The 15358-nt window shown below is 45.0% G+C and overlaps 1 protein-coding gene across 3 annotated transcripts in view; it reads left to right on the top strand.

The window, feature by feature from the left end:
- The window catches only part of LOC106608138 (WD repeat-containing protein 20), a 12096-nt gene extending 7301 nt beyond the window's left edge, over window positions 1-4795 (top strand). Inside the window, exons 2-4 of one of the 3 annotated variants that reach the window (XM_082977004.1) lie at window positions 1-136; window positions 398-1862; window positions 2589-4795. The exon at window positions 1-136 is cut by the window's left edge and continues 47 nt beyond it. In XM_082977004.1, coding sequence (XP_082833130.1) covers window positions 1-136; window positions 398-1822 — 1561 coding nt within the window. In that variant the 3' untranslated portion in view covers window positions 1823-1862; window positions 2589-4795. The remainder of the gene's footprint in view (window positions 137-397; window positions 1863-2588) is intronic. The other 2 variants (XM_045721019.2, XM_014205882.3) reach the window with 2 other exon arrangements.
- The last annotated feature ends 10563 nt before the right edge of the window (window positions 4796-15358 follow it).

The raw sequence follows: 15358 nt of genomic DNA, 5'->3' as shown, positions 1-15358 counted from the left end.
GCAGCCCACGTGTCATGACTTCAACCCCCTCACGGCCACGGCGGAGAGCGTCTCCCTGCTGGTGGGCTTCTCGGCTGGCCAGGTGCAGCTCATCGACCCTATCAAGAAGGAGACCAGCAAGCTCTTCAATGAGGAGGTGGGTTCACTTCACCAGACTGGTTAAGATTGGTGTCCTGTGGTTGAGTATCAATGTATGTGGTTGACTATCCTCTGCTGGGAGGAAACTGTTCTCAAATGTGAAATTAGAATATGACGGTTCCGTTCCCATATCCACACGATGTGTTGGGCATCCGTTTAGGTGTTACAGTAGTGTGGCTATTGGAACATAGACCGGTTCAGGTAGCATGTCCTCTGTTTAAAACACTCACGTCTATGTCTCTCCCTCTCTTACCCTCAGAGACTCATAGACAAGTCTGGTGTGACGTGTGTGCGGTGGGTCCCTGGCTCAGAGAGCCTCTTCCTGGTGGCTCACTCCAGCGGCAGCCTGTACCTGTACAACGTAGAGCACACCTGTGGCACCACGCCACCCCACTACCAGCTCCTCAAACAGGGCGATGGCTACGCCGTGCACACCTGCAAGAGCAAGTCGGCCCGCAACCCCCTACTGCGCTGGACGGTGGGTGAGGGAGCACTCAACGAGTTCGCCTTCTCCCCCGATGGGAAGTTCCTGGCGTGCGCCAGTCAGGACGGCTTCCTGCGCGTGTTCGGCTTTGACGCGGCCGAGCTGCACGGCACCATGAAGAGCTACTTCGGTGGACTGCTGTGTGTGTGCTGGAGTCCGGACGGACGCTACATAGTGGCTGGGGGGGAGGATGACCTGGTGACAGTCTGGTCCTTCTCAGACTGTAGGGTGATTGCCAGGGGCCACGGCCACAAGTCGTGGGTGAGCGTAGTGGCGTTCGACCACTGTACGACCAGCGTGGAGGACAGCGACCCGCCCGCAGAGTTCAGCGGGAGCGACGAGGAGTTCCACGAGCAGATCCATTTTGCAGGTGGGCGAGACCGGGCCAACAGCTCCCAATCGCATCTCTCCAAGAGGAACTCTACAGACGGCAGGCCGGTCAGCGTGACCTATCGCTTCGGCTCGGTGGGACAGGACACCCAGCTGTGTCTGTGGGACCTGACTGAGGACATCTTGTTCCCCCACCTGCCCCTGTCACGTACCAGAACTCACACAAACGTTATGAGTGCCACCAGCCCCCCGGCTACTGGGTCGGCCTCTACTGCTGCTACTACTACTACTGCTGCTACTACTACTAACCCTACTAACCCACCTGGCACCAATGGCAACAACACCGTGAGCAGTAGCAGTGGTAACAGTGGCGCCCTCTCTAACTCAATCCCTGCCCCCCTGCCGCGCTCCAACAGCCTGCCGCACTCCACTGGCCCCGCAGGGGGCAGCACCACGCCTAACAGCCACATGAGCAGCAAAGGAAGCAGCATCATCGACAGCGCCTTCATCGCCACCGGGGTCAGCAAGTTTGCCACGCTGTCGCTGCACGACACACGCAAGGAGCGCCACGAGAAGGACCACAAACGCAACCACAGCATGGGCCACATCAGCAGCAAGAGCAGTGACAAGCTCAATCAACTGAGCTCTGCGGCGCGGACGGCCAAGGCGGACGCTGCTAAGACTCTGGGCACGCTGCTGTGCCCGCGCATGGAGGAGGTTCCTCTGCTGGAGCCACTGGTGTGTAAGAAGATTGCTCATGAGAGACTCACTGTGTTAATCTTCCTGGAGGACTGTCTGGTCACAGCCTGCCAGGAGGGCTTCATTTGCACATGGGCCAGGCCCGGGAAAGTGGTGAGTCTAGACCCCTAGCCCCTACCCCTTTCAACACTATGCCAGGCCCGGGAAAGTGGTGAGTCTAGACCCCTAGCCCCTACCCCTTTCAACACTATGCCAGGCCTGGGAAAATGGTGAGTCTAGACCCCTAGTCCCTACCCCTTTCAACACTATGCCAGGCCTGGGAAAATGGTGAGTCTAGACCCCTAGCCCCTACCCCTTTCAACACTATGCCAGGCCTGGGAAAATGGTGAGTCTAGACCCCTAGCCCCTACCCCTTTCAACACTATGCCAGGCCTGGGAAAATGGTGAGTCTAGACCCCTAGACACTTCCAACCCCTAGGGAAGAACTCAATTGCATCCTCCTCGCCTCCTTCTCGAAACCTATTGGATGAGAAAGCCAGAGGTCCCGCCCCTCTGACCTTCTCCTCCAATGGGGTTTGAGAAGGAGATGAGGACGCAAGGAGTATGCAATTGAGATCTTCCTCTAGACACTATAGTTTGACATCTGTCACCTAGACTAGACACTTCTCATAGATCTCTGAAAATGTTGATTGACTATTGATTGGCAGTTTAGGTTTGATGCAGCATCCTCTTTTGCCCACTGTGATGGTTATCAATCCAGGATCTTAATTGGCCATTTAGAAATGTTATGGATTTGTTTTGGCGCTAAAAACATTTATGATGATGATGTAACCTACTGTTTCACATTGATGAGAAGTTTAAATTAACATTGTTTTTCCTTTCTGAGGGTCCAAAAAGTCTCTCCTCCTCTAACCCATTCCCCTCTCCTCCTCTGCAGGGCTTACTGCCATCTCAGAACCCGACCAACTCTCCTAGTGGGACTGTAGTATAGCCCTGGTGCTAGTGCTGCTAAACTAAACCAAGCTCCACCAGACCACAGACAGACGGGACAGGATGTCCTGGCCACACCTCGCCATAGCCCAGTAGCGCTGTTCTTCACTCTCACTCTCACACCTTCACCACCACTGAAGGTCTCTTTTCATTCTGTTCATCTTTAGATAGAAGGATAGATAGCTTACGTGGGCCAGTGAGGGTAGGTAGAGAGGCCCACAGTCTGAATGGGGTTTAAAGGATCATGCAGAAAGCTTGAAATGGTCCATGAGCATTGAAACGGTTGTTCAGGGACAGGAGGCTGGCAGGGCTGCATTTTATTTGTTTCCACCTCTGTTCCCCCTCAACCTTTTCTAGCCTGGTCCAGAAACAAACCCTGGAAGAGCTCCGGCTTGTTTTCAGACTCTAATAGCTTAGCCCGGTCCAGAAACAAACCCCTAGCCACTACTACCTCTGACATTTTGTGTAGATCTGAAAGACTTGGATAGGTTTAATCAATATGGTAGTAGCCACATTTCTTCCCATATCCAGTCCTCAGATCTACCTCAGTGCCTAGGGGTTAGGGGCTGTTTAGGGACAGGTGCTATCTCTTCTCACTAGTCCCTCATCCCTGACTAACCCTGGTGCAGTTTGATCTCATGTTCACAGCAAAGGGAGACCGGAGGAGTTCGCTTCCTTTAACTACAAGAAGAAAAGAAAGCGTTTTTAATTTCAATCAGAACATCACAGCTTGAGTATTTTGCACTGATAATTTTTTTTCTTACTGTTCTGTGTTCATTTTTAATTCATAATTATAATGGGACAAAAACAAGATATTTGAAGACAGCCTTTGGATGCACTTGGGTTGATGCGAGGTATCTCTGTCTGGATGCTGCAATCATAGGGTTTTAAAGAAGGAAGAAAATGAGAATTGTTTGCACTTAATAGTTAGAGAATGGCTTTACAATTTTGGAGTGTGCAAGGACTCCCCTGACAAGGTTGTTAAAAATATAAATAGAATGAACCTTTTTATATCTATTGAACATTTATTTTAATATTATTTCAGATTTGAAAATGGCCTCTGTATTATATGTAAATATTGTACTTTGATGAATTATGGGTGAAATTATCATTATTACACCAGTTGGAAGTTCTTCATTTCAGAAAATAGTGATTTCTAATGCAGAAAAATATATAATATTAAAAATTAATCTTGAATATGCAGGTTGTTTTTGCTTTTCTGTTGTACATAAAGAGAATTCAGGTGTATTTTTCTTAATGATATGTTTGTCTCCATGGAAACCTCTTTATCTAATAGGTAGTGCTGAAAGCTAGCCTGTCGCTGCAGACCACTATGTAGACAGGTATGTCCACTCCCAAAACCACCCCTACACCCTATGCCCTTGCAGAGACCTGGATTATGTAGGTAGATATAGCACCCCATTTCCCTGAAACACTTGATTAAATGTTCACTATATTGCTTATATACCTATCCAATCCTCTCAGATTTGCACAAGGGCACAGGTTCTAGAGGTTGATTTAGGACCGGGCCATAGGCTAAGATAGGAGCTGTCTAATTCAGCCATCACTCAGAGCTCAGGTAAAACATGGAAGACTACTGCTGACAGGTCTCTCACCCATTAATAGGCACCAGTACTCTAAACGTGTGAATTCACTTACCTACCTAGTATATAACAAATATGACTGAACTGGTGTTATGGTTGTGTGGACTATGGCGGTACAGGAGTTATGACGACAGGACTGATGATAAATGTGTGAACCAGACAACTGACACTTCATGAACATCAATACTTGATGGTGGTATGAGTGCTGGGGCTAGCTCAGGGGAGTTACACGTTCACATCGAAATGTATTGGCTGAAAAAGATATGGGAATATCTCTCATGTAGAATAGGGAATCTAATTGTCTATTCATTACATTCCTTAAAGCTTTGTAGCTCTAAGGTCATCTTCAAACCATTGCTGACAATGGACATCTATAAGCATGATCTTAGCGCTACGAAGCTTTTGGGAAATTCTCCCCTGAACGTTTCACCTCCCTGAAGAGGGAGGGTGTGATGCACCCAGGTAGGCAGTGGAAGGATTCTCCAAGGTCTAACAGTGGGAGTGTTTTTTTTTTTTCACAGTGTGACTCCTATTAAACAGCTTTGACAGACCTTGTCTCTGACCTCCAGTCTTTTACTAGTGGGCTGAATGGACAGTCAGTCACCAGAGGACTTTCCTCTAAATGTTTCTCATGAGTTTAGCTTCAGTACCATTTGTTTTAGTAGTATTGTATGGGCACATGAGACCTAGTAGTTAATTCAAATGAAATCAGTCTTGAGGCTGAACACAAGTCTGTTGGACCAACTGTTTAGTAGTTTAGCTGTGGCTCTAAAAGAGCTGAACTGAGCGTTTATTGGAACCTGTATTAAACCACATTGTGTCTTCACCTCCCACACCACCAGCATTATGGGCCTGGGAGTAGTGAGCAGTCTGTTTTGGGTCTCTGTGTCCCCCTCCACTGGTCCTATGGGGGGGATGGTACAGCTGTCGATGGCCTGGCGATGGGACTCCCCTCTGGGCTGGAGGGACAAGACATCATCTTTATCAGAATAGGATAGAATATAACTTTTGTCCAACCAGAGATGGAAATATGCCTGTGAAATCAACTAACAAGTACAATATTTAAGTGATAATGCCAGAGAAGCTGGTATTTGGAGGATGTATTGGCACAGGTGTTGTTGGGGCAAACCACTTTTATACAATAGATTACGAACATATTCAAATAAGGATTGACATATTTTCATTAAATGTTATTTTGATAAATGTATTCATACTATTTCATCCTTTCACAAGATATAGTCCTGACACAAATCTAAGGTTGCTACTGAAGCCGGCTGGCCGTTCATTCTATCGGTTCGGTTGCCAGAGACGTGACCCAGTCATTAAGTATTTTTGTTCTGTTTCTATGGACGCGACCCAGTCGTTCGTTCTAAATGTTCCATTGCCCAACTGGCTGGTAACTTCTTACCCCTTGCTTAATGCTAGCCAACAAGGCTAACTTACAGTCACGTCAAACAGTGCAGCCAGAATAACAACAGTAGCCACATTTGTTTAAGCTGTTTTCTAGTGAAATTTATTTGGATACATCCATAACAATGAGCTAATGAGGTGCGATTTCACCTGGCTTAGAAATGTGCTCTCTCGTCAGGACACTTGTTCAGAGGACCTAGCTAACAACACAGCTAACACAATCATTTCAAACTGAAGCAGGAAAGACTGCAAACTAACTGCACTTCGTTTCATTGTACCTTTTTTCAATTGACATTTATTTGTATATATCAGTAAAAATGATGCCAGCTGATTCATGATTTCGACTGGCTGAGAAACGCTGCCTGCCTGTCTGTCTCCTCCCGACACGTTCATTACTATGGGGCAGCTGGAGATCCAATTTGAATATTGAAACAATGTTGCAAATGTTGGAGAGACAGACAGCAAGGTTTATACGTGTAACCCCGCCTCCACCCTCTCAGTTTGATTATGCAAAACCCTCCACCTCTTCCTGTCTCTTGCAGCCTCTGGCCTCTCTCTCCTGGGTCAAACGAGCTGGACCAGGGCTCAAAGATCCACGATGCCCCTGGAACGCCCAAAGTAGCTGTCCTCTGCAAATTCAAGCCGTGAGCAGAGACCTCTTGTCATGACGCTAAATGATTTAGCTAACATAACTACTGCTACTTTGTTATTGATAGGCTATGCACAGGCAGTGACTTCTAACTTTGACATAACTGTCAACAGCAGTGATATTTTGTCAGTTTCAGAAAAAGGGTATATTTCTCCTTCAGCCAGGTCTCATACGATGCCCTTCAACTTCCAGCGGAGGAAAGGTAGTGGTGTGTCCCAGCTGAACCCAGTGTTCTGAGAGCACTCTGTCCCAGCTGAACCCAGTGTTCTGAGAGCACTCTGTCTCTGCTGAACCCAGTGCTCTGAGAGCACTCTGTCTCTGCTGAACCCAGTGCTCTGAGAGCACTCTGTCTCTGCTGAACCCAGTGTTCTGAGAGCACTCTGTCTCTGCTGAACCCAGTGTTCTGAGAGCATTTTGTCTCTGCTGAACCCAGTGTTCCGAGAGCACTCTGTCCCAGCTGAACCCAGTGCTCTGAGAGCACTCTGTCCCAGCTGAACCCAGTGCTCTGAGAGCACTCTGTCCCAGCTGAACCCAGTGTTCTGAGAGCACTCTGTCTCTGCTGAACCCAGTGCTCTGAGAGCACTCTGTCTCTGCTGAACCTCATGCTGGAGTATGACCCTGATGATCTCGTCAGTTCCAGAGCCGCCCTTCAACACCCCGTCATCAGAGAACAACTGTGGGACATGGCTAGTCTATTGAAAAGCAAAGCTATTCATGTTACTAGGCCCACAGTTGAACTTGGGGATGTATTAATGCAGTGTGATGTGGTGACTCATGTACAGTGTGTGTGTGTGTTGTGCCATGGCAGGCTGCCAGACAGAGCCCGCAGGATCCTGGAGAGAGGGGGTGCTGGGGACCACCCTAGGCATGGCAGACGACTGGTGACCCCTCAGACACACGTAAACCCATGTGTGGCACTTATAGATGCTAATCTAGAACTGTGGTACACGTAGCCTACTGTACACTGACATCCATAATACTTCCCCTTCAACACCCTCTCTTTACACAAGCGATGTCCCAATGTTCTCTCCTTTCTCCCGAAGTGCACTAGTTCACTTCCCTTCTCTGATTTGAAAAAAATATGGTGGTGGAAACTCCCACAAGTCCATGCCTCCACCAATTCAATGAATTTAGATTTGTGGGAAGTAGTGAGTAACGAGTGCACTCTTCAGGAGAAAGGAGATATTATTGGGACGCATACAAATTACAGTAAACAAGTAGTGACTAGGTTTGGGACAAGAAGAGGATCCCACTTCCCTTTAACTAGTTACATGGCACCACCTAGTGGTGAAACTCACTGGTACGTCTGTCAGAGTATAATGTGATTGGTTTGGTTCCTTATGATCTTGAAGACAGAACACTGGAGGATACAACTCTCAAAGACACACCTGTACTACAGTGGAAGAGATACTACTACCCCATTAATACATAATGAATCATTACCTGATGATCTTGTAGAAGACACGCTCCAGACGTCCATCTTGTGAGAGTTGTGTCCGTCAGTTATGAGGCACTCTGGGGTTCTGTAGCAACGTGTAGAGATGTACTCTGTGTAGGGCGGGAGTAAACACTCTAACACGAGCCAAAGTCCCCCAGCTTCAGAGTGTCCTTCTGTTTAGGGGAGAAGACACAGGATACTACTACTGTGTGTGTTATACTGTCCTACCACCAAGTACTGTATGAAGCTTGCTGATGAAGGCTGGAATGTGTGGCTTTCAAATGATAAGAAACATTTTACTGAACATCCATTTTCATAAAACAGTGACTGAATACAAATTATAGTAACAATGTAACTGTGAGTGTTTGTCATGGCATTCTTAGTGGCACCATGGTAGGTTCAGTAGAGTTCTCCTCCAAACTCAATACATCTCTGTCTATGGGAATCTGTCTCACCTTAATCAGAATGTTCTCTGGTTTTACAGCCTGGTGGAAGAGCCCATGACTGTGGGGAGAAGTTACATGTCAGAAAAATCAACTGAAATGACCCTTGACCTTGACACACACAAGTATGAGAAGGGAGTCCGCTCTCCTAATGCTCATCTGTGATTACCTGTGTATGTGGTCCAGAGACTTGCAGAGCTGATACATGTAGTTGTGGCTCCTGCTCTCTGGCATGGGGTACTGTCGGGTTAACCCAGGGGTCAGAAGTCAGGGGTTATGGTAGAAATGAAGTACAGTTTTACTCCTCAATCACCCATGATAAAATAACCAGTTAACTGCTGATTCCAACAAAGGTAAAGGCTGTGTTTCATTCCTGATAGATGTGAATGTTCCCTCCCTTTTGCCCTCTTTAACTCTGGTCAGAATGGATATGTGAAATATGGCTGAAAACTACGTGGAACAACTGCTTAAAACCACCCGTCTGAGATCTATGAAGGGGAGTGAATAAGGGAAGAAGGAAAGGAAGAAAACGATGTGAATGAAATGTAGCCATATACTAAGAGTAGACTGATACTAGGAGAATAATATTCTGTAAGTTCATTTTAAATTACTCATCAGACACATACAGTATGTTTGTTCACTCATCACTGATATCAGGAGAAAGGATCAGGTTTGATATTCACTTTAATGTCATTACAGATCTTGTTAACTTTATTTATAAATTATAACACAGGATTATAACAAGAATACATACCTTCCTGAGAACAAAGTCAATGAAGGTCAAATTTCCACCTTGAGTCAGCTGACATGTACACTTCCTGTTGTTGTCCTCCCTCTGGATGTTCACAGAGTGAAGTCACAGGGAGAATGTTGTGTGACCTGGTATCTGGAGTCTCCCTGCAGATCAGTACTTGTCTCATCCACCAGCTCAGTGTAACACCACTAATGATGTGTGAGTTACACTTTCCATCAAAAGTGAGTAGAGAGCACCTTACTGTCACTGTTGTGGACAGGGAGACTGAAAGACAAGAATATATTTCAGTTTTAATCTTACAAATACATGATATACTGAGTTGCAAAATGCAAATGCATCTCAATATTTATTTGTATTATTTTGAAGCATGAAATTACTAGCTATGTTATTTTTAAGAACGAGGTGTGAGGACCTCTTTTTCTCTTTCTCTGCTCAGTCTCAGAAAAACAGAAGTGGTCTGAGCTGAAATAACCACTGAAAGAAGCGTTTCAGACATAGACATTAATATTCATTCTTCTGTTTATAAAGCTACATCATTGGTTGTAGTTACATTCACCTCTCTAACAAATGAAATTCCCTCCATTACCCAGGTGGGATATCAGCCTTTAGTAGAAATGGTTTGATATAAGATGGAACCTTCAGTTTGTAAACACATAACAATTCTCAAATCTATCATTTAAGACCTTATAGCGACATTCACAGTGATGTGCTGCTTCTATAAGCCGGAACGTGATTGGATGTCCACTTCAGCCCTTGACAGGTTTAAAACATATTGGTACATATGCAGAAACATACGTAAAATGTGATGTCATACACAAACAGGTATAATCTGCCTTAATATATGGACAGTGGGTCATCAAAAGACATAGGAACAAAACAAATAGGAACACCAAATCACTAGTACTACCCATTGGGGGCATGGTACAGCTGTCCAAGGTCTGGAGATGGGACTTCTCTCTGGGCTGGAGGGACAAGAAGACGGAACCTATAATTATCTTTATCAGAGTAGGGTAGAATATAACTGCTGTCCATACAGAGACGTAAATATGCCTTTACATCAACTCACGTAAAATGTACATTACCGGTCAAAAGTTTTAGAACTGTCACGTTGATATAAAGGGTCGGGAGACAGGCACAGGAATGCATAATAGTTTTTTAAATTAAGCCCAAATTACGGCGTGCCGTGTAAAGGCACGGGAACGAAGACCAAACAATCACATAACAAAACACAGGGTAGAAACTCAAAACAAAAGAGTGAGGAGTACCTCGAATAAATAACACACGCGCACAATGATTAACACACGGTAGGAGACACGTAATCATCTGCACAATCCACAAGGGCACGAAAGCCCAAAACACACAGCACAGCACTCCAAGCGCGCACAGCACTCCAAGCGCGCACAGCACTCCAAGCGCGCACAGCACTCCAAGCGCGCACAGCACTCCAACAGACATTGTAACAATGATCGACAGCCCAAAGGAAACTAAAGGGTACACTTATACAAGTACTAATCAGTGGGAATAGGGGACAGGTGTGCGTAATGAAAGTTCCGGAGGGATCCGTGACAAGAACACCAACTCATTCAAGGGTTTTTCTTTATTTGACAATTTTTTTACATTGTCGCATAATAATGAAGACATAAAAACTATGCAATAACACATGGAATCATGTAGTAACCAAAAAACTGTTAAACAAATATATTTTATATTTGAGATTCTTCAAATAGCCACCATTTGCCTTGATGACAGCTTTGCACACTCTCGGCATTCTCTCAACCAGCTTCATGAGGTAGACACCTGGAATGCATTTCAATTAACAGGTGTGCCTTGTTAAAAGTGAATTTGTGGATTTTTTTTCCTTAATGCATTTGAGCCAATCAGTTGTGTGGTGACAAGGTAGGGGGGATATACAGGAAATAGCCCATTTTGGTAAAAGACCAAGTCAATATGATGGCAAGAACAGCTCAAATAAGCAAAGAGAAATTACAGTCAATAATTACTTTAAGACATGAAGGTCAGTCAATCTGGAAAATGTCAATAACTTTGGAAGTTTCTTTAAGTGCACTCACAAAAACCATCAAGCGCTATGATGAAACTGGCTCTAATGAGGATCGCCACAGGAAAGGAAGACCCAGAGTTACTTCTGCTGCAGAGGATAAGTTCATTAGAATTACCAGCCTCAGAAATTGCAGCCCAAATAAATGCTTCACAGAGTTCAAGTAACAAACACATCTCAACATCAACTGTTCAGCGGAGACTGTGTGAATCAGGCCTTCAATTGCTGCAAAGAAACCACTATTAAAGGACACCAATAAGAAGAAGAGACTTGCTTGCGCCAAGAAATATAAACAATGGACATTAGACCGTTTTTTGGTTCCAACCGCCGTGTCTTTGTGAGACGCGGTGTGGGTGAAGAGATGATCTATACATGTGTATTTCCCACCGTAAAGCATGGAGGAGGAGGTGTTATGGTGTGGGGGTGCTTTGCAGGTGACACTGTCTGTGAATTAGTTAGAATTCAAGGCACACTTAACCAGCATGGCTACCACAGCATTCTGCAGCGATACACCCTCCCATCTGGTTTGGGCTTAGTGGGACTATCATTTGTTTTTCAACAGGACAATGACCCAACACACCTCCAGGCTGTGTAAGGGCTATTTGACCAAGAAGGAGAGTGATGGAGTGCTGCATCAGATGACCTGGTCTCCACAATCCCCCGACCTCAACCTATTCTACTCTCTTATCCTCTCCTCTCTCCTCTCATTTACACTCCTCTACTCTCCTCTCTTCTCTACTTTGCTCCTCTCCTTTCTCCTCTACTCTGCCCTCTCCTCTCCCCTCTTCTCTACTTTGCTCTTCTCTCTTTTCTCCTCTACTCTCTCCTCTCCTCTCCTCTATTCTGCTCTCTCCACTCCTCTCCTCTCCTCTCCTCTCTACTCTCATCTCTCCTCTCTATTCTACTCTCCTCTCTTCTCTAATCACATCTCTCCTCTCTACTCTACTCTCCTCTCCTCTCTTCTCTACTCTGCTCCCTACTCTCCTCTCTACTCTCCTCTCCCCTCTCTCCTCTACACTCATCTCCCCTCTACTCTACTCTACCCTCTACTCTACTCTCTCCTCTCCACTCTACTCTCCTCTCTCATCTACTCTCCTTTCTCCTCTCTCCTCTACTCTCCTCTCTACTTTCCTCTCTCCTCTACTCTCCTCTCTTCTCTACTTCTCTCTCCTCTACTCTCTCTCCTCTACTCTCCTCTATTCTACTCTCCTCTCTCCTCTACTCTCCCCTCTACTCTCCTCTTTCCTCTATTCTACTCTCCTCTACTCTCCTCTCTCCTCTATTCTACTCTCTCCTCTGCTCTCCTCTCTCCTCCTCTCCTCTCTCCTCCTCTCCTCTCCTCTTTCCTCTGCTTTCCTCTCTACTCTCTCCTCTACTCTCCTCTCTCCACTACTCGACTCTCTACACTCTCCTCTACACTCTACTAACCTCTACTCTCCTCTCTACTCTGCTCCCTACTATCCTCTCCTCTACTCTCCCCTCTCCTCTCCTCTCTTTTCTACTCTCCTCTCTCCTCTACTCTCCTCTACTCTCCTCTCTACTCTGCTCCCTACTATCCTCTCCTCTACTCTCCTCTCTCCTCTATTCTCCTCTCTCCTCTACTCTCCTCCTCTTCTCTCCTCTTCTCTCCTCTCTCCTCTGCTGTCCTCTACTCTCCTCTGTCCTCTCCTCTACCCTCCTCTCTTCTACACTGCTCTACTCTCCTCTCTCCTCCTCTCCTCTCTTATCTTCTTTTCTCTTCTCCTGTCCTCTACTCTCCTACTCTCATATACTCTCTACTCTCCTCTACTCTCCTCTCCTTTTCTCTCCTCTACTCTGTTCTACTCTCCTCTCTCTTTTACTCTGCTCTCCTCTCTCATCTGCCCTGCTCTCTTCTCCTCTTCTCTCATTTTCTATTTCTCTCTCTGCTCAGGCTCAGAAAAATAGAAGTGGTCTGAGCAGAAACAACCACTGAAAGAAGGACCAGTTGCAGACATAGACATACTTATTGTTCTATTTATGTACATCATTAACTGCAGTTACATTCACGTTTATAACAATTGAAATATTTACATATACATCAAACCCAACAGCCAAAAACAGGTTGTAACTAGAAGGAGTACAGCAATTGATGGAAGTGACTGTTCTTAGCAGGCTTGGAGATCATTTTAGCTAACCCTAACCCTTTTCCTAACCTTATGATAATTCTCCTAACCTGCTACATAAGTTCTCCTAACCTGCTACGAAAAAGTATGTCACGTCCTGACCATAGTAAGTGGGTATTTTCTATGGTAGAGTAGGTCAGGGCGTGACAGGGGGTGTTTGTCTATGTTTTGTATTTCTATGTTGGTTTTGTTTGTTATGATCTCCAATTAGAAGCAGCTGGTCGTCGTTGTCTCTAATTGGAGGTCATATTTAAGTTGATGTTTGTCCAACCTGTTTTTGTGGGTGATTATATTTTGAGTAGTGTGTTTTCTCTCTGCGTCACGGTTCGTTGTTTTGTTAGTTCAAGTATTTAGTGTATTAGATTACGTTTCACGAATAAATAAAGATGTGGAACTACAAACACTCTGCATTTTGGTCCGATCCGTTCGACAGCCGTGACAAAGTAATTTCCATCAACAGCTGTATACCATCTAGTAATACCCTCTAGTAAAACTCAAAACCGGGTCTCTATGTTAATCCCCATAGAAACGGTACAGGCCACTGTTCCCACAGTATCTTTGTGTTGTTGTCTTCTTCTTTTGAAGGTGTGAAATGACCAGCTGTGTTATTTTAGGGTGAGATAATATGCTGTGGTAAAATGAAAAGACAACCCACCACTATGACTTATTTCTCTCTCTCTCTGCTCAGTCTCAGAAAAACAGAAGTGGTCTGAGCTGAAAGAACCACTGAAAGAAGAGTTTCAGACATAGACATTAATATTCATTCTTCTGTGTATATCTACATCATTGGTTGTAGTTACATTCTGCTCTCCATCATTAGAAATTCACTCATCTGTCCTTTTTCACTACAAACACAGTTATGTGCTGCTTCTATAAGCTGGTATGATGAATAAACCCTGGTAATACAGGAACGTGATTGGATGTCCACTTCAGCTCTTGACAGGTTTAGAACATATTGGTACATATGCAGAAACATACATAAAATGTGATGTCATACACAAACAGGTATACTCTGCCTTAATATATGGACAGTGGGTCATCAAAAGTCACACAACAAATAGACACACCACCAAATCAATAAATAGTCATATTAAATGTCTTTAGTGGTGGAGAAAACCATCTGCATAGTTTGAGATCTCTTGTGAATGATCTTTGGTGTCTGGTAGTGCAGCTTGTTACATTGAACTCCTCAGATCATACTGTTGCTGTTTAAGGGTTAGAAACTTGTTCAGAGGACTGGTGGTTGTGCAGGAACACTTTGAAGGCCTTGGGAGGGAGTTGTAGGAAGTGCCAATGATGAGGCAGCAGCGTCTCTGAATGACTTCAAATCCTGGAGAGACGAGAGACTTGATTCCACTGATATGTCATGTTGACATGTTCACTATGTCACATCTCCGTCCTGTAAACTATTTAGATACAATTAGGATGCACACAGAATTAGAGGAGTGGATAAATACCAAGTCTGATTAACCATTCAAATGAATATGACAGTGGAGGCTCCTCAGAGGAGCAAGGGGAGGACCATCCTGTCACGTCCTGACCAGTATAGGGGTTATTTGTATTTGTAGGTTGGTCAGGACGTGGCAGAGGGTATTTGTTTTATGTGGTTCGGGGGTTATGAGTATTGTAGAGGGGTGTTTTATTTATGTATTACAGGGTTTTGGTGTATGTTCTGGGTTTTGTATTCTAGGTTGGTTTTCTAGTTTGTTTATTTCTGTGTGGTCTGTGTGGCTCCCGATCAGGAACAGCTGTACGTCGTTGTTCCTGATTGGAGTCATATATTAGTTGCGTGTTTTCACCTGGGGATTTGTGAGTAGTTGATTTTGCACTGCTTGTTATTATAGCCTGTAATACTGTTCCTGTCGTTTTTGTTTATTGTTTTCCGTGTTCACATTTTAATAAATAATAATGATGAGCACGCAACCCGCTGCGCACCTTGGTCCTCTCTCTCCTACGACAGCCGTTACACATCCTCAGTGAATTTCATAAAACTCATTTGAAAAAGTAATAATTTTTAGATACAACTATACTAAAAATGTTCATGTCACCAGTTGTTTTGTAATGAATGTCTACAGTAGCCTCAACAGCACTCTATAGGGTAGGTAGCACCATGCTGTAGCTGGAGGACAGATAGTTTACTCCCTCCTCTGGGTACATTGACTTCAATACAAAACCCAGGAGGCTCATGGCACTCACCCCCTTCCACAGTAACTATGACA

Source organism: Salmo salar, chromosome 06, assembly GCF_965601325.2.
Source record: "Salmo salar chromosome 06, fSalSal1, whole genome shotgun sequence".
NCBI lineage: Eukaryota > Metazoa > Chordata > Actinopteri > Salmoniformes > Salmonidae > Salmo > Salmo salar.
Note: the sequence above shows the minus strand (reverse complement) of the source record. Positions and strands in the feature narration are given on the sequence as shown.